We start from the raw sequence: 25,714 nt of genomic DNA, 5'->3' as shown, positions 1-25,714 counted from the left end.
GGACTTCCCACATCTGACACCGAGCACAGAAAACCGGCCTCACACACATACTTCCTGTCTGTATTCTACTCAGGCAACCTACCTTGCCTCGATCTGTTATCGCCGAAGCCCTCCTACTCTGTCTCCCTCTACTCCGTCGCCTGCTCCTCTGATGACCACTCTGTAAAGTTGTCTCCTTTTAAACTCTTCTCACTGTTCTAATTGGCTGACATCCACGTGCTTGTGCAGTCGTGCCCTGATTAAACCGCTGAAGAAGTAACCTTCTGCCTTTAAACTCTTCTCGCTGTTCTCACTGGCTGACTTCACGCGCTTGACCAGTTGTGCCCCAATCAAACCACTGAAGAAATGATCTGTTCAAGTCCAGTACATTTATCAATGATATTTGAGGATGTCTAGTGCCCCAATGGAAGTTTTTGAGTTTTATAAAGATATAACCAAATAATGCAACTAATTTTGAACATAGAACTTTTTTTAAACAATTGAGTCCACCACTGGATATTCGTTGGTTATTATGTTACTTAAAAACATAAGAAATAGGAGCAGGAGTAGGCCATCAGGCCCGTCGTGCTTGCTCAGCCATTCAATAAGATTATGGCTGATCTGACTATGGACTCTTCTCCACTTACCTGCCTTTTCCCTATAACCCTTTATTCCCCTATTATTGCAAAAATCTATCCAACCTTAAATATATTTACTGAGGTACCTCCACTGCTTCAATGGGCAGAGACCTCCACAGATTCACCACTGTTTGGGAAAAGCAGTTCTTCCTCAGCTCCGTCCTAAATTTACTCCCCCAAATATTTAGGCTATGTCCCCTAGTTCTAGTCTCACTTACCAGTGGAAACAACTTTCCTGCCTCTATCTTATCTATCCTTTTCATAATTTTATATGTTTCTGTAAAATCTCCTCTTATCTTTCTGAATTCCAGCGAGTACAGTCCCAACCTTTCCTCATAGTCTAACCCCCTCAACTTTGGAATCAACCTGGTGAGCCTCGTCTGCACCGCCTCCAAAGGCAGTATATCTTTCCTCAAGTAGGAAGACCAGGACTGCACGTGGTACTCCAGATGCGGCCTCACTAGTACCCTGTACAGTTGCAGCATAACCTCCCTGCTCTTAAATTCAATCCCTCTATCAATGAATACCAACATTCCATTTGCTTCTTGATAGCCTGCTACACCTGCAAACCAACCTTTTGTGATCCATGCACAAGCACTCCCAAGTCCCTCTAAATCTTTTATCATTTAAATAATAATCTGATCTTACATTTGTCCTTCCAAAGTGGATGACCTTGCATCTACCAACATTGTACTCCATCTGCCAGACCTTTGCCCACCAACCTATCTATATTTCTCTGCAGAGTCTCCGTGTCTTCAATTTGATTTTCCACTCAATTTAGTGTCATTAGCAAACTTGGAAACACTACACTCAGTCCCTGCTTCCAGATCATTAATGTATATCGTGAACAGTTGTGGGCCCAGCACAGACCCCTATGGCACACCGCTCACTACTGATTGCCAACCAGAGGAACACCCATGTGTCCCAACTCTCTGCTTTCCATTGATTAACCAATCCTCTATCCATGCTAATACATCACCCCCAACTCTATGCATTCTTATGGATGGGTTTCTTTTGTGGCACCTTATTGAACGCTTTCTGGAAATCCAAGTAAATAAAGTCCATCTGTTCCCCTCTATCTATTGTGCTTGTAATATCCTCAAAGAACTCCAGTAAGTTTGTCAAACAGGACCTGCCTTTGCTGAATCCATGCTGCGTCTGCCTGATGGATTCATTTCTTTTCAGGTGCCTTGCTACTTTTTCTTTAATGATAGCTACAAGCATTTTCCCAGCTACAGATGTTAAACTGGTCCAAAGTTACCACCTTTTGCCTACATTTTTTTTATGAACAGTGGTGTGACATTCACCTTCTTCCAGTCTGCCAGGACAAGCCCAGAGTCCAGAGAATTTTTATAAATTATCACCAAAGCCTCTATAATAACCTCTGCCATTTCTTTCAGTACCCTGGGATGCATTCCATTAGGACTAGGGGACTTGTCTATCTTTAGGCCCACAGCTCACCAGAGTCCTCTCTCTTGGGCCAGTCTTTCAAATTGTCCCCAGGTGTAGCCCATCTTCAAAGATCCTTCCTCTCCCAAGCATGAGGTCTTTGGAGCTTCTGTTGGTGTTTCTGTAGCACTGGGCTTAATGGGATGGGGTTGTTGGCCCCATGCACAACCTTCCTCCTTTCATAGCCGGGCTTAGGCCCCTCCATGGTGGAGTTACAGAATCAGAGTCCTTCCAATATATTTATAAAGAATAGATCATTTTTTTCAGAACTGCCTCAGTCAATAAAGCAAAGAAACCTTTCTAAAATCCACATATTAATTGTGGCATTCTCAAGTCTTGATATTTCTTAAAACATGAATGGCAAATATTGCATGAATTTCTCATTGTTTACCCCTCTTCCATCTGAAACAAGTGCAAATCAGTTTTAAAATTGAGCTAATTGTTCTAAAAGGAATCTTTATTCTGATGGCATGTAATAAAAAGCCAACATGTTAATGATGGTGAAATGTTCACTTTTGTAAGAGCTGAAGTGATTGCTGGAAAAATAATAGAAGGTGCAAAACAGAATTCTATGGTACATTTGTGTTATTCAGGTATCCAAACTAATATTCATCCATCAACAACACTGACAAGAAAATATTGCTATCAGTTTATTTGTTTTATGTATTCAAAGTTGTTACATGTTCCTTATAACAACACCAATGGTACTACAAAAATAATGAATTAGGATGTCTCAAAGACATGGTAAGGCACTATATTCTTTATTGTTTCTTTATCACCCTGGAAAAAGTGCCTACCTACATGTATCGTTACAATTTAGGAATGCTGTGGAAATCAAATCCAACCATTATGACGCAGTGATTTTGATATGCCATACATTATATGACCATGTGGGCCCTCACCATTCCCCCTTTCACTCGTTGCTCATTCTGCCTATAACATCCGGTAAATGTTCAGAGACAGAATTATTTCTTTTAAATAATTGCTTACATTAAGAACTATAGTTACATTAAAAACGAAAGATACTTCCTTGGCATTTCTTCTGAAATGCAAAAGAAGACCCTGATATCCTTTTTTCATCTTCCTGATTCAACTGCCTTTGAGCAAGATCAAACTATCTTTATCAGATCATATTCACTGAATATTTTGAAATGTTAACAATAAAAATCAGAGCTTTTATATGTCTAAGCTTGAGGTGTGCAGTATGTTAAAGTGATCTGAATATTTAAGCAACTGTGCAGTCCTCCTACCAATGAAATTGTTTTGTTCTGAACATATTGAGTATGAATTTCGAAGGATATGCAAATAATTGTGTATTGTGCTCCACAGAAGCAATTGAAACAAAAGAAAGGTACTCGTCATTCTCCTTACTGATGGATGGCTGCATATAGTTCCAACAAATCTGTGAATGTGAATTATCTCTGCGTCACTTATTAAATGTATTATTGATGGGAAATCAAACCACTCGTAAGCAATGTCCAAGAGATGTTAATTTGCTGATGTTCACTAAATAAGATTATGCACATCAAAGATTAAGACATGATTTTTATTCCGTAATTGATGTGTTTTTATTTCTGATCAAAAGGAAAGCATTTATACTTTTTGAACTTGAATAATAATATTGAATTGAGTGTATTTTTTTAACAGAAAGATACATGAATCTGGTCAAGAGAAGAAGCCACCATTTATGTACTGGAAAGTAGTGCCACAGGTAGATAAGCCAGATGAAATTGCTGGTATTGTCATGGATGTCAGTAGTAACAGAGACAAATGGGATAGATCAGAAGATAATGACTTGGTCGTGAACGCTAGCAATAACAAGGAAGCACGTGATGAAGAGCAACAGAGTACATCTCATAGAGAAATTACAGAATGCAGTGATATAAATGAAACTAAAGAAGATAAAGGCAAAGTTACAAAATGTACAAATGCACAAAATGGCCTAACAAATAACAAAGGATGTCATGTTATGAATGAAGGTAGTGGAGATGATGAAACTGAAGACTTTGAAAATGATGGTGATGACAATGATGCTGAAGAAGAGTGTGGAGTAGAGGGTAACGAAGAAAATAGCACAGAGTATGAGGATGATAATGATAAAGATGTAGACTACTCAAATGAACATGATCCTGAACCAAGTGATTCTGACGAGGACTCTGAAACAAGGAAAGACAGTAAAAAAGGAAGATCACAAAAATCAAATCACATTATTAAGTGTGATAAGTGTGATGATGAATTTGAGTCCAGAAAGGAGTATGTGATTCACTGCAAAGACATACACCAGTCACTACCTGGGAAAGTATATCACTGTGAGATTTGTGGCAAGGCTTTTGCAACCCACAACAGCTGGAAAGAGCACTGTGCTTGTGTTCACAGTGATGAAAGACACTTTGCTTGCACTCTATGCAATGCTACGTTTAAGAGGAAAAGGGACGTGCGGACCCACTATGCTCGGAAGCATGAAGGGCGTATAAAACGTCCATTATGCTCTGTTTGTGGAAAGATTCTGAGTTCACGAACTGCGCTGGTATTCCATATGCGGACACACACAGGAGAGAAGCCTTATGAGTGCTCCATATGCCATTCTCGATTTGCCCAACCGTCACAGCTCAAAATTCACACAAGGTCACATCTTTACACCTGGTTTATGTTTGTTCATTTTTTAACAATCTTTGTGTGTTTGTAGAAAGTGCTCCCTTCTGATATTAAGGTCAACTGGGCAAAACCCTATTGTGTCTCCCCTTCTTGTGTGATTTAACTTTTATCTAATTATTTAAAATTCTGTGCCATAGGTTGACAAATCTATATCTGATGTGAAGTTTAAATTGCCTGATAAGTGGAAGGGGAGCTATTTCCTCATGTATGCCTTTAGAAGTTAGAACTTGAACTATGTTGCCCATTTGATTGCTTTTACTAAGCAGTAACTTGCAACTGGAAGTAAAACGCATAGTTGTTGGCTAGCATTACACATCGTAAAGAATTCTACGATTTGCAGTCATATTTGCATACAAATGAATTTTAATTTTGCCTATCTCTAAAATTCATGTGGTATATCTTTATTTTTGGAACTTATTGGAACTATTATTGTGCATAGACAAAAATTTTAAAACTTTATTTTTGTACTAATTGCAGGTCACACACTGGAGAAAAACCCTATATTTGTGAGGATTGTGGAGCCTGTTTCACTGATAAGGCCAAGTTAAATGGCCATAAGAGAACACATACAGGTAAGCAACAATCATGGAATATATTATGAGATTTTTTTGCAGAATTTCATAATACTTCTGACATGTATTTGGTTGTTATCTAGTGCAGTCGCTATCATTTGAATGGGTTGCTGACCTGCATTATAATCCTACACCTTTTCACACTTTGTTTGAATCAGATGCTTCCAACTTACATTGTGTATTAAATACACTTTCTTTTAAAAGTACTGTTATGTATTTTTAAGTACTTACAGTACATGTTTCTCAACTCTTTCTAAATGTTTCTGATGTTCAAATACTAGTGCAACTAGTGGAATAGGCTTTCTGATAGAAAGCCATTGGGGTAAACTGAGCAGGAAAGTTTCCAATGGCTACAGCCTCATTGTCACACACTGTCCACTCCATTCTGAAAAACACTGTAGCTATGAGGCAAGCAAGGCTTTGGAAGTCATGTAGCCGTAGAAGGCCGGTAAGTTGTTGATAGCTTGTGAGAAGTGAATAACTATTACTATTGTTGATCCATCATTATCTGGTCCATTGCTCCTCTAAAAATTATCGTGTCTATAAAATTATCATTTGAAACAATGAAAATACTATGTGAAACAATTAATTGCTGGGGTATGTCCCATATTTATCAACCACCAAAAAGGACAGATATCCTAATCTATAGAGTTTTTTGGGTTTCACCTTTAATGCATCATTATACATTAGTAGTTATACAATGATTATGGCAGCTGGCATTTATAAAGCACGTTTCAGATCTTTTTCATGATACCATTTTCGAAGTAAAATCAATCCAGAATAACAGAATTTTCTTTTAAAAATCTGTTTGTAAAACCTCGAAGAACAATTTCTCCCTGGTGTAATGCCTGTACCAAACTGCTTTTGTAAGAGTGATTTTTTTATTTTAAAAAGAAACAGTCAGAGGTTTCCAGCATCATTAGGGAACTCTTTCTCTTCTATACTATAAGCCAAGTCTTAATTGATGTATTTAAAATGTTATATCTGGGATTAACTGTATTCTGCTTCTCAGTAAAAAAAACATTGAGTTTCTTGTTTGATTCCACTTAATTGGTACAGCTTGAGTAGAATATCTAATTAACTATTAGTACCTGCTCGATTCCTCAAGTGGAAAGATACCAGTTTAATTCCTCAGGTAAATTGAGTTTTCTCATCTTTGTACCTCCAGTAGAGAGGGAAAACTGACCAGGATTCCAACTCATAATTGCTGTCGGTGATTGCTGGTGAAATTTTCATGCATGGAAGTTGAATACCGCATAGACCTGGCATTCTTGAATCTACAGTAGCCATTTATCTATTTTAGAAATAGATAAATGACCAGTTTTATTAATTATTTTATTAATGTATGTTATAAGTGGAATTCTGAATTAGGATATTCATAATTTATTAGATTCTTATTTAAACAGTTTGCTTGGACAAGTGATGGATAATGTTTCATTTATTTTGCAGGGGAGCGCCTTTATGGCTGTGATGTTTGCGGGAAGCATTTTGCCACCAATGAGTACTTGAAATGTCACAAGCGATGTCATATGGGTGCAAAACCTTACAAATGTGATGCGTGTGGGAAAACCTTTGGTCTGAGAGCCTCCTTGGCCCAACACAGCAATATACATGCAGGTCTGCAGCAACTCTGTTAAGGGGGATTAATGTCTCTTCACAATATCTGTTGACCCAAAGTTTTGCTTATTCCTTTTGAGTTTCTATGCAAGTCAAAGTAAGACTCATTGTGAGGTAGATAAATCATTATTTGAACTTCTCTGTTCAGATGAAAACACTTCCAACTTCTCTATTTTCCCTTTGCAACTCATTCCATATCCTTCAAAACTCTTCTTTCCCTTCCTAAGCTACGTTGTTCAGAATTGGCATGAACGGGCTAACCAATAATTTAAAAAAATAAATTAGCAAAATTTGCTTGCTTCTTGCATCCCATGCAATGTTTATGGAGCCTGGAATATCATATGTATTTGAATTCTTGGAGTGAAATTCCTCAGTTGCATTTTTGGCCACTTGAGATTGGCAAGCTACTGAGATAGACCATGCAAAACAACTAACCTGGCCACAAAGCACATCAGAGACTGCCAATCAACTGGAGATCAGTCATTGCACTTTTCAGAACAGGTTGTTCAGGATGAAAGTTACAGTATTTTATCATCATTATTTGTGATGATTTTTTTGAATCTTTTTGTTTTACAGAAACACGTCCATATTTTTGTGAACAATGTGGAAAAGCTTTTACCCAACAGGGGGCACTTCGGCGTCACCAAAGAATTCACACAGGGGAGAAGCCTTACAAGTGCAGGGCTTGTGAGCGAACTTTCACAGATATGTCCACACTGAGAAGACACGTGTCTGTAAGTACTTCACATTTCTGCTTAAGAATTTATTTTTTAATTTTAGTATTGAAATATTGGAAGTGACTGATCCTTAACACTACTCAACCCCAGAAACAATGATATATTTCTACAAAGAATAGTTGATCATAGACAATGCACTCAAAATCATATTTCTAATGTAAAGTTTATCTTTTTAACACTTGTGGAATGGAGAGGTCTTTCCAGCATCTTAATTAAAATGTTAGACATTTGTGTAATTATTTTGTTGATCAAATATTATTAATTGTTTTGAGAATGCTCATTGTTTTAGCTAATTTATTAAGTTCCATTTGACAATATGGTGAATGTTGACAGAGGATTTGTTTTAAGGGTTTGTCTTTAACTTTTTTCTTCATTAGGCTTTGGGTCAACTGTATGGGAAAATAAAAGCAGCTACTTGAACATTGTTACTCATCTGTCAGCAGCAATGCTGTCAACTAGAGGGACCAATAGACAAAGAGTATGAATTTGAGTTTTCTAATAAATTTGCTGCAGGAAGCCCGCAACATATCCTTAAATGCTGGAAAGTTTATCATTGTAGGTTAGCAGAATAATTTTATAAGCAGTACTGTAGTATTTGAAAATGCATCTTTTAACATTTAGAACAATTTAATTCTGAAAGCATGGCAAACGTTTAACTTTATTTGTGTTCCATCTATTTTACTAGATTTGCTTAACATGTATATTGTAAACCTTTCCAAAGTAATTTTCACTGAGTCAAAAGAAAGCTTTGTTCCACTATGTAGTCCAAAATGATTGATTCCTAAATATTCCAATATGCACCTCCTCCAAAAATAAAGCTACATATATGCTGGAGTTCCCCTGTCTTATTTGTTATGGTGTAATGCACTTCATGGGAAATTGCCAGAATCCCATTACACTCAAGAAAATAATAAGATCCTTTCTTAATATTTACACCACTTTACTAAGAAATATTTGTTTAAAAATTGGATCACATTATCACTTGCTTTTGAATTAAAAGGAAATAAATTAAATTTCTCATCATTTTGTTGTGACGGGCGTAAGATTCCACACTTGTGTACCAGATGGTTTCTTTCTACCGGGATCACACACAATGATGCAGTCATCATACAACTCCATTCCATCATTGACAACAGGAGCTGAAGTTGAATTGCCACATACCACATTCTCTATTCAAACACTATTTCAAGGTCACTCAGCTAGAACCAAACTTGTGCTGGAATTTGCTCAGAGTTATCTTCAGATATGATCTAGTGCTTTTTATTGTTTTTTTTTAACAGCTTCAAGCATATAGAACACTCAACAAAGCACTCTTCTGTTAAGACTTTCTAGGAAAAGATCTATACTGAGTATCACTCTACCTGTAATTTTTGATGCAAAGATTAATGATTGATGCAACAATGATTAGTTTTTATCATGAGGTGATTGGCCAACTTACTTTGTCACTTTTGTGTTGAAACCCTGATCCAGAACTGAAAGTGCAGAGGGGAGATGGCCAGTAAGACAAGTTAAGAGAGGCATAGTGGGCAAACGGAACCTAGATGGGGGAAAGGGATAGGAGACCCAATAGGTTAAATGTGTAGGTGATAGCCAGATAGAATTAAGTAGGGGAAGGGAATAAAATAAGGTGTTTTTGGAAGGAGGTGAGCGGAGGTGCGCTGTAACAAGTCCCATCTTCTCTCCCTTATCTGATTCCACATCACCTTATTATCACATTCCAGAATCTACAGTCCCTGTCTCTTATTTATTACTTACAGTCTCTATATCCAACTTTACATTCATCATACACCTCAACCTGGCTTCATCTGCTCTTTATTTCCCTCACTCTTCATCTGTCTCTACTTATCACCCACCATTCACTGCCTTCCAACTTCACAGCTCTCCATTTTGTTCTATCTGCTCATTACCTCACTTGGTTCCATTTCTCACTGACCAGCCCCTGCCTTACCTCTTTATACCAGTTATCTCCCCTCTACACTCTCAGTCCTGATGCAGGGTCTTGATCTGAAACATCACCCATCCCTCTGCCTTCACAGATACTACCTCATCCAATTTGTTCTCTTGCAAAGAATGGGTGTAATCAATCAATCTTCAGTTTGCAAATACTTGCAGTTGTATTGAAGAGAATGACAAGCTAATTTATTGACTGGTTTCTGCATATGTTTAGTGCCCATGCATGTATTCTTATTATATTACATTACTAGTTTTGGTAGTTGCTGGGAACACCAAACTCATTACCAACCATTTACCACTTATTCTACATGTAGAGGTACATGGGAAAAGGACCACTTAGTAAGCTCATAAGACGTAGGAGCAGAATTAGATCATTTGGCCCATCGAGTCTGCTCCACCATTTCATCATGGCTGGTCCATTTGCCTCTCAACCTCTTTCTCCTGCCTTCTCCTCGTAACCTTTCATGCCTTGACTAATCAAGAACCTAACAACCTCTGCCTTAAATACACCCAATGACTTGGCCTCCAAAGCTACCTGTGGCAATGAATTCCACAGATTCATTGCTCTCTAGCTAAAGAAATTCCTCTTCATCACCGTTCTAAAGGGAGATCCCTGTATTCTGAGGCTGTGCCCTCTGGTTCGAGACTCCCCCACTTTAGGAAACACCCTCTCTACATCCACTCCATCGATAGGGTTCAATGAGATCCCACCCCCTCCCCTCACCTCCATTCTTCTAACTTCCAGAGAGTAAAGGTTCAGAGCCATCATTCGCTTTTCATATGATAAGCCTTTCATTGCTGGAATCTTTCTCAGGAATCTCCTCTGAACCCACTGGGGGCCCAAAACTGCTCACAATAGTCCAAGTGAGGCTTCAACAGTGTCTTTATAAACCCTCAGCTTGATTTTATGGTCTAGTACTCCACAAAGTGATCTAAATTAATTACAAATATGAAACACAAAATAATTGATTAAATAAGTATTCACCCCCATCAAGTCAGTATTTAGTACATGCACCTTTGGCAGCAATTACAGCCTTGAATCTGTGTGGATAGGTCTCTATCAGATTTGCACATCTGGACATTGCAATTTTTTCCCATTCTTCTGTACATAACTGCTCAAGCTCTTGTCAGATTGTGTGGGGATCGTGAGTGAACAGCCCTTTTCAAGTCCAGACACAAATTCTCAATTGGATTGAGGTCTGGGCTCTGACTTGATCACTCCAGGACATTAACTTTGTTGTTTCTAAGCCATTCATGTGTAGCTTTGGCTTTGAGCTTGGGGTCATTGTCTTGCCAGAAAAGAAATCTTCTCCCAAGTCGCGGTTCTCTTGCAGACTGCACCAGGTTTACCTCCAGGATTTCCTTGTATTTTGCTGCATTTATTTTACCCTCTACCTTCACAAGCTCAATTTTGATTTCATCAGACCATAGAACTTTCTTCCAGCTAACTTCAGAGTCTTCCATATGCCTTATGGCAAACTCTAGCCAAGATTTCATATGAGTTTTTCTTTCAACAGTGGCTTTCTCTTTGCCTCTATCCCACAAAGCTGCGACTGGTGAAGCACCCAGACATCAGTTGTTGTATGTGCAGAATCTCCCATCTCAGCCTCTGAAGCTTGTAACTCCTCCAGAGTTGTCATACGTTTCTTGGTGGCCTCCCTCACTGTCCCCTTCTTGCACGGTCGGGCTGCTGTAGGCAAATTTACAGCTGTGCCATATTTTTTCCATTTCTTGATGATTGACTTAACTGTACTCCAAGGGTTAGTCAGTGACTTGGAAATTTTCTTTTACCCATCTCCTGACTTGTGCTTTTCAATAACCTTGCAGTTGCTTGGAGTGTTCTTTTGTCTTCATGCTGTCGTTTTTGGCAGGATACTGACTCACCAGCAGTTGGACCTTCCAGATACAGGTGTATTTTTACTACAGTCAATTGAATCACTTTGACTGCACACAGGTCTCCAAAAACAAATCTCCATTTAACTAATTATATGACTTCTAAAACCAGTTAGCTGCACCTGTGATGATTTAGCATGCCATATTAAAGGGAATAAATACTTGTGCAATCAACTATTTTATGTTTTATATTTGTAATTAATTTAGATTACTTTGTAGAGATCTGTTTTCACTTTAACACGAAAGAGTATCTTTCTGTTGATCAGTGTCAAAATAAACCAAATTAAATCCACTATGATTCAATGTTGTAAAACAATGAAACATGAAAACTTCCCGGGGGGGGGGGAGGTGGTAAATACTGTTTAAAGGCACTGTAAATCATTGATATACAACATAGAAATAATTGACCCCTGTGGAACACCGCTAGTCGCCAGCAGCCAATCAGAAAAGGCTCCCTTCATTCTTTATTCTGCAAATCAGCCAATGCTCTATCCATGCTAGTATCTTTCCTGTAATACCATGGACTCTTCGCTTGTTAAGCAGCTTCATGTGTAGCACCTTGTCAAGGGCCTTCTGAAAATTCAAGTACACAACATCTACAAATTCTCTTTTGTCCTTCTTATTATTTCCTCAAAGAATTACAACAGATTTGGCAGGCAAGATTTCCCCTTAAGGAAACCATGTTGATTTTGGCCTATTTTATCATGTGCCTCCAAGTACACCGAAACCACATCCTTAACAATTGACTCCAACATCTTCTCAACCACTGAAGTTAGGCTAACTGGCCTGTAATTTCATTTCGTCTGTCTCCCTCCCTTTAAGGATTGACATCTGCAATTTTTCAGCCCTCCAGAACCATCCCAGAATCTATTGATCATTACTAATGCCTCCACAATCTCTTCAACTACCTCTTTCAGAACTCTGGGGTGTAGTCCATCTGGTCCAGTTGACTTATCTACCTTCAGACAACTCAGCTTCCCAACCACCTTCTCCCTTGTAGTAACAACTACACTCACTTCTTCCCCCAGTACCCTCAAACATCATGCATACTGCTCGTCTTCCACAAAGTGAAGACTGATGCAAAATACTTTTTCCTTGTCCCCCATTACTAACGTTCCAGCATAATTTTCCAGCAGTCTGATATCTACTCACGCCTCTCTTTTACTCTATATATCTGGAAAAAAAAAGTTTGGTATCCTCTTTGATATTGTTGGCTAGCTTACCTTCCTTTATATTTCATCTCTTCCACCCCGCCAAGGATTTTTTACTTGCTTTCTGTTGGTTTTTAAAAGTTTCCCAATCCTTTAATCCTTTAACTTCCCATTAATTTTTGCTTGATTAAATGCCCATGGTTTTGACTTCCTGTGTCAACCACGGATGTGTCATCCTGCCTTTTAGAATACTACAACTTCTATGGGATGTATTTATCCTGCGCCATCCAAGTTGCTCTCAGAATGTCTCGCCGTGGCTGCTCTGCCATCATCCCTGCTAGTGCCCCCTTCCAATCTACTTTGGTCAGCTCCTCTCATGCCTCTATAAGAACAATATATAAAGTGCTTGATGAGGATAAGGAACATGAAAATCAGAATTTCATGGTCTAAGCAGAAGTATTACAACAAACATGTCAAAATCTGCAGATACTGGAAATCCAAAGCAACACACTCAAAATGCTGGAGGAACTGAGCAGGCCAGACAGTGTCTATGGAAAAGAGTAGGCAATTGACGTTTCAGGCTGAGGCCCTTCATCAGGACTGGAAAGAAAGAGAAGTCAGAGTAAGAAGGTAGGGGGAGAAAAGAAGTACATGGTGGTAGGTGATATGTGAAACCATGAGAGGGGGAGGAGTAAAGAGCTGGGAAGTTGATTGTTTAAGGTAGAAGACCATAGAAGAAAGGGAAGGAGAAGGAGCACCAGAGGGAGGTGATGGGCAGGTAAGGAGGTGAGGTAAGAGAGACAGGAATGGGAAATGGTGGAGAGGACAGGGCAATTACCAGAAGTTTGAGAAATCGATGTTCATGCCATCAGGTTGGAGGCTACGCAGACAGAATAGAAGGTGTTGCTCCTTCAGTCTGAGTGTGGCCTCATTGCAGCAGTAGAGGAGGCTATGGACTGACATGTGAGAATGGGAATGAGAAGCAGAATTGAAATGGGTGGCTACTGTTAGATCCCACTTTTTCTGGTAGGTGTTCAGCGAAGCAGTCTCCCAATCCACGTCGGGTCTCATCAGTATACAGGAGGCCACACTGGGAGCACCAGATACACTAGAAGTGTCGCCTCACCTGAAAGGACTGCTTGGAGCCCTGAATGGTGGTGAGGGAGGAGGTGTAGAGGCAGGTGTGGCACTTGTTCCATTTGCAAGGATAAGTACCAGGAGGGAAATCAGTGCAGAAGGAGGAGCAGACAAGTGAGTCCGTAGGCAGCGATCCCTGCAGAAAGCAGAAAATGGTGGGGTGGGTGGGGGGGGGGATGTGCTTTGTGGTGGGATCCTGTTGGAGATGGTAGAAGTTATGGAGAATTAAATGCTAGATGTGGAGGCTGGTGGAATGGTAGGTGAGGACAAGAGAAATCCTATCCCTGGTGGGGTTGTGGGGACGAGGGTGAGGGCAGACGTGTGCGATATGGAAGAGATGCAGGTGAAGACAGCGTTGATGGTGGAGGAAGGGAAGACCCTTTGTTTGAAGAAGGAGGACATTTTAGAAGTTCTGGAATGAAAAGCCTCATCCTGAGAGCAAATGCGGTGGAGATGGAGGAACTGAGAGAAAGGGGATGTTATTTTTACAAATGACAGGGTGGGAAGCTGAGAGAATCAGTGAGATTATAAAAGGTATCAGTAGATAGATAGTCTCCAGAGATAGAGACACAGAGATTGAGAAAGGGGAGGGAGGTGTCGGAAATGGACCAAGTAAATTTGAGGGCACGGTGGAATTGGAGGCAAAGTTGATGAAATTGATGAGCTCAGCACGGGTGTAGGAAGCAGCACCAATGCAGTTATCAGTGTAGCGTAGGAAGAGTTGGGGAGCGATATCAGTGTAGGTTTGGAATGTGGACTGTTCCACATGGCAGATAAAAAGGCAGGGATAGCTAGGACCCATGTGGATAGCTACACCTTTGGTTTGAAGGAAGTGGGAGGAGCCGAAGGAAAAATTATTGAGGGTGAGAACCAGTTCCACCAGACTGAGGAGAGTGGTGGTAGAGGGGAACTGGTTGGGTCTGTTCTCCAATCTATTTACTATGCACTACTATATATAGGAGGAAATGTATTTTAAAAGTTACTAAGGAGGAATATTTTATACTGTCTGGAATCCTTCATCTGGTTTTACTCTACATAAATTCTTGCTCTTAAAGGCATGATTGGTGTAAAAAGTTTCTTAAATGCCAAATGATATTACTTGAACTGATTTTGTTATTAGGGAAGCGGTGACTACATAGTAAGTCCAAAACTCACGAACCCTGACCAACCATCTTTGGAATGTGGGAGGGAATCAGGGCACCAAGAGGTCACGGTGAGAATGTATAAACTCCTTACAGGCAGTTGTGGGAATTGATCCCCAATTATTGATCGCTGGCTGGTGCTGAAAAGTGATGTGCCAACTGCTATGCCCAGGAAGCTTACTTTGACACCAGACAAGAATTATTTAGCCACCAAGAGGGCCTATAGAATGTACTTTCTTTCTTGGAAGGCATAAACTGTTCATACTGCATCCAGTACTTGTTATTTTATTCCTGCTGAACATTTCTTCAAAATGATATAATTACCACAGCCTTTTCAATAGTCATCTCAAATTACATCTATTAACTTTTCATGTGTATTTTGTTTTACTTTTAGGTCCATGACCGAAATGCCCACTGGCGATCCTATTTGATTGATCTTACCTCAAAGAAAGATCACAATTGGTCAAAAATTGAAACATTGGCAGATGTGTGTCTCTCAGATGACCCTGTACATGTTAGCTGGATGAGCATCCGAAATGAACAGCCAGTAGAGGGCATTGCACTAGGTGACTGACTGATGTTACATAAAGGCACGGACACAGCACACATTATATGTATTGACTTCAAATTTATGATGAAAAATATATATTTTTATTTCTAATTAAATATTTCTTTAAAAGCTAGTAATACTTTATATATAAGGCACTAATATACTATTCAGTTAAATTTATAATAATAAGGCACATTTTAATTTTTATATCTATTATTGTCATCAGGCACAATTCTGCAGTTTATCCAAACCTGACATATCTAATTAGATTAATTTGATATAAGTGAGCCAAAATCAATAATAATTTTTAATACTAGTATATCATCCTTTATATTTTCTTTCTTGATCTTTCAGATCAGGGTATTATCATCCAGTATTTATAACAACTAAGTGCATTCATCAAAGTTTTCCATATACCATGCATTCTGGTTAATTAGGCACATCAGGACCAGTATATTTTGGCCCAATTAAGCGGCTCGCCTCAATTGGCTGACGTTTCGTGGAAATAGTTAACAAGGTATTTTTTTAAAAAAACAAAATACTGTTTAACTGAGTGACATATTGTGTATTTAATTCAGAACACTACCAATACCACTATAGTACTATAAAACTGTACACTAGTTCCTCAGAGTAATCAACAGAGGTATTCATCCAGTGTATGCTGCCATGTGTATCTTTTGATTAACTGTAAATGACAAAATCAGCACGGATAGTCCATTAGTGCCGATAGTGGACTGCTTTCATACAATGCTTTCAACGATTGCATTCTCCAAATCATCACTTTCATTGCAACTTTCAAAATTATTGTCGAAACCTTAATTCTTTGTAGTGCCTAACTTGTTGAAATAGTGAAATCATTTCATTTTCATTCCCAACCATTTCTAGGAAACTCCATGCCTGAATACTTGAAACTGCAGTGAGCAAAACTATTCTGAATCGTTTCTCGCCAACTATCAGTGACAAAAATCACTGCCTTGTGAACACAAGCACATGCAGCTGATGCTTTTAAAAACTGATCACTCCAAGCATGGTGTAGTGTCTAACGGCCACACAAGTGCATCCAACTGATGCTAGTTGGAAACTGTTCAGCAACGGTCTCCTGTCCTAATTAAGCAACATGGTATCCCAAATAAACAAAGGGAATCCTGGTTGTTTTCTCAATTAGTTTTTGTTCTTTGAGAGTTGTCCAAATTAACCGATGGCCCAACTAACCAGAATCCATTGTATCTACTCAGTTTAACAGCATGCTGTAGCTGAGGAAGAAAGTTTACCAAATTGATAGAATGAACAGGAACATACTGCAGCTTAAATTTCCATTGATCAATTCAGTTGTATGTACATTTCTAAAATGTATCTGCATTTCGAATTGGCCTCACCTGAAATGTACCTTTTTGTAATGCTAACAGGGTATGATGAATAACTTTATTTCTAGGGAGCTGCCATTTGCATCTGCTTATATCACAAGATTAATTTTAAACTGTATTAGAATATTTAAATTAATATAAGATTTAACTCCTCAAAAGTTTAGTAGTTGAATGCTTAAAGATGAAAAGAATTTGGTTAATGATATAAATGCTTTTGAACCTATTTTGGTATTGACTTTTTTCATGCATATTACCATTAGTGCAATATCACAAAAGCAAAGTTTGCAGCAACTGATTTATTTAATCAAATATTATTTTATTTAACAAGATGTCTTGGTACCTTCTGCTGTTGATTATTGTCCTTAACTTTAGAACAGATGCCTGAAAATCAGATGTTCTTTCCTACACTGATCACACATAGGTGACATTATACTTGTTGGAACACAGTGCATTTAATCATCATTTAATCAATCATAATAAGTGTTTATGTAATATCATGTAGTCACATTGTAATGTCATTTTTTAAATGTAACAACTAAATAATGCCAATAATTGAGCTTCTGTGAGCTGTGCATATTTACTTGTATGGTTATATTGAGTAAACAACTGTGGTACCACTTTTTTTTTACTATTAGAAGGCGTCAACTAAAAATTAAAATAGGGTATGAATCCTAGTCTGTTAAATGTACCAGTCAAGGTATATTCAGAATTTTTGAAGTTGAATTGATAGAGAAGTGTAATTCAAAAATTAGTGCAATACTTGTAAAACATATTTAATCTATTGCAATTAACGGTATGAAATCAAGAAGCATTAAAGTCTTTTATTTGAAACAAACCATATTGATTTTGTTTTTAATTCATGTATTTCTACTTTAGAAATAAAAATGTACAACATACTCTTGTTTAAGATGGCAATAATGTGTCCCAAAATCCAACAAAGATCTGGAGAGGGGAAAGGTCTAATCCACCAAGTCCTGCCTCAAAGCTGAGTATCAAGAAGTTTTCCTTAACATATGTGGGGAACACTGATTTGTCTTTTAATAATGTCAGAAACAAAAATGGTATGGGCTGGAAGATTTGACAACTTGCCCAGCCCCAGTTCCCCTTGGCACCTTGAAGCAATGGGCAGTGATAATTTAGCCAGCAGCCAAAGGGACGGAACAACAGTCAGGGAATTAACAAAGCAATGAGCCTTAATGCTCAACTTCCTAACATTTTTCCTCCACATTTCATTGGCAGGTTAACTGGATTTTTGGATTTTGAAGTGTATGAGGTTGGTGCAGAAAAATGAAGATCTGGTAAAAGACAGCAATGCCCTTGTTGAATGATGAAGCAGATATAAGGGGCTAAGTGACCTACTCCTACTTTGGTGTTCAGTGTTAGATTGGCCAGTTCCTAAATGGATCACAAAGCCAATGCTCCCCCATCGTCATAATTTGTGCTTTCTTCGTAATTACACTTGTGTGCTGGGACCAGGGTCTCCTCTATCCTGAGCAGAAGGTATTTATCCACTTTCAGTGCTGGTTTGATGGTGACCTTAAAATCACCACAAATCCTGATAGACCTACCCTGCATGTCTACTTGAACCACTGGCCTGGCATACCAATGGGCTCCACTTAACCTTGGTAAGAATTCCTTCAGCTTCCATGCGATCTAGCTCGCTGGCTACTTTATCACAGATGGTATAAGAAACTGGGCGAGCTTTGTAAAATTTGGGTGTGGTGTGGCATTTTCATTTAACACTATTTTACCTCTGGTATGTTTGAGTTTTCCAAAGCCATCCTTGAGCACTGTTGTGGCATCATCTAGTACCTTTCTTAATTTGCTTTCAGTTGATTACTGCAAGGGATGTGGCATGGAAATGGTGGATGGATCTCCAATCAAGTTGTAGTTGTCTCAGCCACTCATGACCCCACAATGCTAGCCATCCTGTTTTTACCACATACACACCCAATGTCGCTTGTTGGTGGTCATATTTCACTGTTATGAATGTTATTTCCACAGCAGTTATTTTTTTCTCCAGTACATGCTCTTAGTTGGATATCTACAGGTTTCAGTTCAGTATCTTTGAAATGCCATTCAAACTTATTTTATGGAATGACTGAAATAGCAGAGTCCACATCCAATTCCACTTAAATTAATTTCCTGTACACTTCTGGTGTAAGCCATATTGCTTGTCTCTTGTTAGTTTTCACATTGTAAATCTTAAGGCTACTCAGCCCTGCCCCAGGGTTTCCTCTGGGTGCTCTGGTTTCCTCTCACGTTCCAAAGATGTGCCTTTGGTGGGTTAATTAGTCATTGTAAATTGTCCTGTGATTAGGCTAGAATTAAATTGGGGGGATTGCTGGACGGTGCAGCTCAAAGGGCCGGAAGGGACTACTCGGCACTATATGTCAATTAATTAAAAAACAGTGAGTACTGGGCAATAATAATACTTTTTTTTAAAGCAGAAATGGCTGCTACATCGGAATTATAGACACTATGAACCCGTATCCATACTCAGTGCCTGTTAATTTCAGGCTTTCTCTGCCTTTTTTTAAACTCAAAATGTCTCTCATCCCTAACAAAGAAAAATGTGCTGTGCTTTTTTTTTAGAAGTCCAACATCTCTTTCCCCTTCTGAAGAAAAACTTGCTGCGCTTTAACAGGTTTGTAGTCATCTTGGTTCATTTTAATATCTTGATAGGTTTAGAATAAGGAATCACCCATTTCAGATGAAAGGTCAAGAAACTTTAAAATGATTTCCCCAGAGAGTTTGGAGGTAGTGTCAAGATCCTGATGGTTGAGAGGTAATAACTTTTCCTGAACCTGGTGGTGTGAGTCCTGAGGCTCCCGTACCACCTTCCCAATGGCAGCAGCGAGAAGGGAGCATGACCTGGGTGGTGGGGGACCTTGATGGTGTGTGCATGTGGTTTGCGTAAGGGACCAACTATCAGACAGTTTGGTGTAGCTTGGTAAAACAGAGCCACCAGTTACGAAAGGTGGTTATTGACCGGGATGCCAAAGGGTACATGTTCGATGGACTACAGATTAAATGTAGCGTGGCAAATGAGTACACTTGGGTAGTGTGGGAGGTACCATTCTGGATGCCAGAGGACTGTGTGTATACTCATTTGAAGGAACTGTATAGTGGCATACTTATTTGTCAGCGTGTTTGTGTGCTTTAGAATAAGTTTGAAATCTTGATAACAAGAGTTTTAAACACAAGGGAATACAATAAGCATTCTGGGTTCAGTGATACATAAGTGGAAGATTGCAGAGTACATACAATGTGGTTTCAAGTATGCACTATTAATTTTTAACTATCCTCTATATTTTGCTTAGGATTGGAATTAGTGTGGAAATATTTGAGGGAGAAGTTATACCCAGGTATAACTGGGACCTATTGAGGTCAGACAACATTAGATCAATACTCCTAATGACCCAAGCCAACCTTTGATCCTGATTACCACCAATCATAAACCCTTCGCCTCCAGGGAGAAGCAAAGCATGTTGTCTGAGCTTAAAGTCACTTGTGGGAATTCAGAATTTTGGCATAAGCCCGAGGAAATGATTGAAATTCACCGGGGTACACCCTAAGGATATATATGTGTTGGTTAAAGTGAAATGCTAGAGGAATATGTGAGGTGGTATGTCCCAGGGAGTGTGGGATGGAACATGGACAACTAGCAGGAATGCCAGTAATGAGGGAAAATACACATCTTCAAGGGTTAAAGTGAGGGAGAGAGGTGAGCGTAACCGGGGACTGATAATGTCAGTGGTTCAGAGAGCTGATGAACCTGCCATGGATTATGCAGAGCGTAAATATCAAACATATGAGGAGTATTCAGGGTTGGAAAATCCAGGGACAATCCCTGAAAATAATGAATAAAGGACAAAGCTCAAACCAGCAGGAAATTTTAGATCTGTAGATAGTCCTACCCCATGATAGTATCATGAGCCAGGGAGGTCGACCAGGTGAGTATAGAGAAGGCTTAATGTGGCCATAGTGGATGTAGCTGCTGTGAAAAGACAAAGAACTTGCTTTGTGTGACAACTACCAGGGCACCTAACAAAGAACTGCCAGAATAGACAAAGAAGTATTTGTCACATCTGTGTCCTAAAAAAAAGGAAGGTGTGAGAATCACCCACCAAAGCAGGCAGAATCCATAGCAGTGCCCTCTCTGTCTGATTTGACTGCCAACCAGATTATAGATATAACACCCTGGTTTAAGACCATGCTTGGTTTTTATTAATACAGTTATGCTATCGGGCATTTTATTTTCTGCAGATCTCAAAATGCAAATATATATAAAATGTTCCTTTAATTACATTATACGATCGAGTATTTCATTGTGCTGTTCAAAATTTTTAAAAATCAGTTGATTAAGTTAGGCTTGTTGTAATTAGCCAATAGGATTTGGCTTGTTAATATTTTGGCCAATAAGACACCTGGGAAAAGAAGAGGTAGTCATTTTCTACAGGGAGTGCAGGGTCAAAGAAGTTTTGGGAAAGGAGAAATGAAAATGGACAACGAACATGGTGGAAATACTCGCAAAACCATTTGGAAGGGCAGAATCAGAATCGGAATCAGGTTTAATATCACTGGCATATATCGTGAAATTTGTTAACTTTGCAGCAGCAGTACATGATAAATATATGAATTTCAGTAAGTGTGTGTGTGTGTATATAAGTAGTGCAAATACAGAAATACATTTTTTTTTAAAGTAGTGAGGTAGAGTTCATGATTCAATGATCATTTAGAATCAGATGGCAGAGGGGAAGAAGTTGTTCTTGAATCACTGAGTGTGTGCCTTCAGGTTTTTGTACCTCCTTCCTGATGGTAACAACCAGAAGGGGGCATGTCCTGGGTGGTGGGGTCCTTCATGATGGACGCTACCTTCCTGAAAAACTTAGAAACATAGAAAACCTACAGCACGATACAGGCCCTTCGGCCCACAAAGCTGTGTCGAACATGTCCTTACCTTAGAACTACCTAGGCTTACCCATAGCCCACTATTTTTCTAAGCTCCTTGTATGCATCCACGAGTCTCTTAAAAGATCCTATCATTTCCACTTCCACTACCACCTCCGGCAGTCCATTCCACACACTCACCATTCTCTGTGTTTTTTAAAAAAACTTACCCCTGACATCTCCTCTGTACCTACTTCCAAGCACCTTAATACTATGCCCTGTCGTGCTAGCCATTTCAGCCCTGGGCAAAAGCCTCCGACTATCCACATGATTAATGCCTCTCATTGTCTTATACACCTCCATCAGGTCACCTCTCATCCTCCGTCAGTTCAAGGAGAAAAGGCCAAGTTCACTCAACCTATTCTTATAAGACTTGCTCCCCAATCCAGGCAACATCCTTGTAAATCTCCTCTGCAACCTTTCTAGGGTTTCCACGTCCTTCCTGTAGTGAGGCGACCAGAATTGAGCACAGTACTCCAAGCGGGGTCTGACCAGGGTCCTATATAGCTGCAACTCAATCCCATGATTGATGAAGGCCAATGCACTGTATGCCTTCTTAACCACAGAGTCAACCTGCATAGCAGCTTTGAGTATCCTATGGACTCAGACCCCAAGATTCCTCTGATCCTGCACACTGCCAAGAGTCTTGCCATTAATGCTATATTCTGCCATCATATTTGATCTACCACAATGAACTACCTCACACTTATCAGGGTTGAACTCCCATCTGCCACTTCTCAGCCCAGTTTTGCATCCTATCAATATCCCATTGTAACTTCTGACAGCCCTCCACACTATCAACAACACCCCCAACCTTTGTGTCATCAGCAAATTTACTAACCCATCCCTCCACTTCCTCATCCAGGTCATTTATAAAAAAACTTCTTGAAGATGTCTTGGATACTACAGAGGCTAGTACCCATGATGGAAATGACTAAATTTGCAATTTTCTGCAATTTACCTCAATCCTGTGCAGTAGCACACTCATACCAGATGATGCAGCCAGTCAGAATGCGCTCCACAGTACATCTGTCAAATACAGAGTCAGAAAATCCTCATGAACCTATGGTCTCATGGAGAGTGTGCAGATAACTTTCAGTTAGGCAGCTAGAACACAACATTGGAGAAAGTTCAACACCTTTTTCCTTGGATTTTTTTTTGGCTTGTACTGGTTCTTCAGTACAAAACAGTTTCAATACCGTGAGTAAACAAAGTGAAGCAAACTGGATTGATTACACGACAATGAGCTCCAATGATTGTGTGCAAGATATATGCTAGGCCTTTTCTTTATTTTGTTTGTTACAGCTTAAAACATTTTATCAATACAATTTCAATCTGTATATATCAGTTTGAGCTAAATTATTGCTTCCTGGTGAATGGTAAATTTGCATGGCTGTGTCATTATTCATATAGGAAATTGTCTTATTTTTCCATAGAAGAAAGATTCAAACTGTTATGTTTTGTGGTGACCCAAATCATCTCTATCCTAGACCTGTTTATTTACTAGTTTGTGTTCACAGTAATAGCTAACTCATTACAAGCCTACGGTGAGAGGGCTACATAGAGTTGGTGAGGTCAATATTCAGGTCAGATGAATGGCTGGCCAGTGGTGGTTATCCACAGGTGTACACAGGTTTTCTTTTAGTGGGTCAGCAATGTGAAATATTAGTGGACAGATGGTCGTCAGTATCAATAACTGATGCTCCCTTGTCCATGACTGGAGAGATAATTTATTTTACTAGTGCACAGAGATGAAACGATTAGGCAGATAGAAGTGAGCCTCAGGTTTTTGAGATTGAGGGAGTGCAGCTTCCTGTACCCAAACAATGAAGGTGCAGTCCTGAGAATATACACAGTAAGTAAGGCAGGTGCTATCATACTCAGGAAAAGGAGAAGTAACATGGACAAGACAGGGACAGCAAACGTGTGAGTCCCCCAGAGCAGACAACATGGCTCACAGAGAGAAAGCAGTCCCAAGCAGGGGTAGGAGATGGGACAATGATCATGAATCAAGTCAAGAGGTCCCAATGTTAGAGGCCACATACAGTGAAGACCTGTTAGAAGTAGTGTAGCTGTCTGCAGAGGAAGCAGTAATTAAGTAAAGATGCACCAGAAAGGGGAGAGAAAGGAGCAGAAAGGGAATGAATGGGCAGACATCAGGGCAAAAAGGGCAACAGAAGAAAATTAAAGAGCAAGAAACTACTAGAGCAAACTTAGTAAGACCATATGGAGACGTGAAGGACTATTGTAATCAGGTTAATGCATTGACGGACAGAGCAAAATAGCAACAACATATTACCGATCAAAGAAAGTCAGAGGCAGAGAAGATAGTCCTCCCACAGGCAAGGGACCAAGTCATGGTAAGGGAGCTGCCTGAAAGGGCAGCAAGTTTGCTCCCAGGTGGATAGGACCACAGGTGGTGCTTCTGACAAATGACACTTGTGTTTGTGTATAGACCTGGCGAGACAGCTAGTGGAAACACTGGAGTCGGGTTAAACCATATAACACACCTTCTTGTCGCCCTCACAGACAGAGCAAGGGATCAGGTCCACCCAGTAACAGTGTCATTACAGAGAATCTCCAGTACATCATGAATAGCAGCCGGCTGCATCACATCCGACCACACCTGATGGAAGTAAACCCACAGATGAAAAAGAAAAGAGAATGGAAACATAAGTGCAGATGACAGAGTGCGAGACAGAGAGAGAGCGTGCTTGTTAGTGAATTGTGAATAAAGTTCAAATGATAACGCTAAGTATTCTTTGCAATGAAGGCTGGTTCTTGAAGGTAGGTGAATAGTTGTATAGATCAGAATAGAAAAATACTGGAGGAAATAGATGGGAAGGGATCCAGGTTGAGGCAGAGGCATCAAGTCCCACAACCTCAAAGGCAAAGCAAACCGAGAAAGAGAAGAAATCACACACGGTATCAGAAGCCAGCCACCACAGCTGAATGGGGAATCACCACAAATAAGCTGGATCCTTTCAGTGGTTGGGCCTGCAATCAAAAGGCCAGTACAGGAGGAGGCGCCACCGGGTTGAGGTCCACATAGCTATTTGAAAGAGACCGCCCCAAACCGTACTGTAGATAGATTAAAAAGACTGATTGTCAGGATCATATTGATAATCTTCTTTCAGGGCATAGAGCATGAACTGTTGCGTGTGAATCTGAAACAAAGTTACCTTGCTGTGACCCTGCCCACAGAGTAACTACGAACAGCCACTACTAATAGTTTCAGCTATCAGAGATTGAAGGGGTGAAGAGATCAGATCAAATTTCTGGAACGTTTTATTGCTATCTCTGTGAGGTCTTGTAGATAGCCAATTAGGGCTATTAGATAGTGTAGATATGTAGGTACACACGGGTTAGTAACAGGGGAAGGGATCCAAAGTGAAGGTCATTTTCACTGCCCTGCTTGATTAGATATTCCTTAAAGTGTGGCCTTCTTGGGACAAGTTTCTGCCAGGGTATGTTAAGGAGTATTCCAGAGTTATGTGAATATAGCAGCTATTAATTCAAACAAGAACCAAGCTTCAGTTCTGTAAATGTACATAAGCTCAGGTAGCTTGCAATTAGCCTTCAGATTTTTGTAAATTCCAGGCAGTAAATTGAACAGGCTGCTCTACAGACTAAAAGATTGCATATGGAAAAGCCAAACGTTAAGACAATGGCAGTTGTATCAATTGGACTATTGGATTGCATCAAACCAGGCAACGCAGCTAAGATATAGACAAAAAAAAATCTGCAGATGCCGTAAATCCAAAGCAACACACACAAAAAGCTGGAGGAACTCAGCAGGTCAGGCAGCATCTATGGAAATGAATAAACAGACAGTATTTTGGTTTAAAACCCTTCTTTAGGACTGGACAGGAAGGGGGTAGATACCAGAATTAAACGGTGGGAGCAGGGAAAAGAAGATAGCTA

General features: G+C 39.6%; 1 protein-coding gene across 5 annotated transcripts in view; it reads left to right on the top strand.

The window, feature by feature from the left end:
- Window positions 1-24,487, top strand: part of LOC134350684 (GDNF-inducible zinc finger protein 1-like) — a 40,015-nt gene extending 15,528 nt beyond the window's left edge. For 3 of the 5 annotated variants that reach the window (XM_063056231.1, XM_063056229.1, XM_063056230.1), the window contains 5 exons: window positions 3,714-4,691; window positions 5,199-5,293; window positions 6,743-6,910; window positions 7,487-7,644; window positions 15,318-17,663. In XM_063056231.1, coding sequence (XP_062912301.1) covers window positions 3,714-4,691; window positions 5,199-5,293; window positions 6,743-6,910; window positions 7,487-7,644; window positions 15,318-15,497 — 1,579 coding nt within the window. In that variant the 3' untranslated portion in view covers window positions 15,498-17,663. Of the gene's footprint in view, window positions 1-3,713; window positions 4,692-5,198; window positions 5,294-6,742; window positions 6,911-7,486; window positions 7,645-8,024; window positions 11,655-15,317; window positions 17,664-19,432; window positions 19,485-24,319 lie in introns of those variants that run through there. The other 2 variants (XM_063056233.1, XM_063056232.1) reach the window with 2 other exon arrangements.
- The last annotated feature ends 1,227 nt before the right edge of the window (window positions 24,488-25,714 follow it).

This window comes from Mobula hypostoma, chromosome 8 (genome assembly GCF_963921235.1).
Source record: "Mobula hypostoma chromosome 8, sMobHyp1.1, whole genome shotgun sequence".
NCBI lineage: Eukaryota > Metazoa > Chordata > Chondrichthyes > Myliobatiformes > Myliobatidae > Mobula > Mobula hypostoma.
The sequence above is the reverse complement of the archived record's forward strand: the minus strand, read 5'-3'. Positions and strand labels throughout refer to the sequence as shown.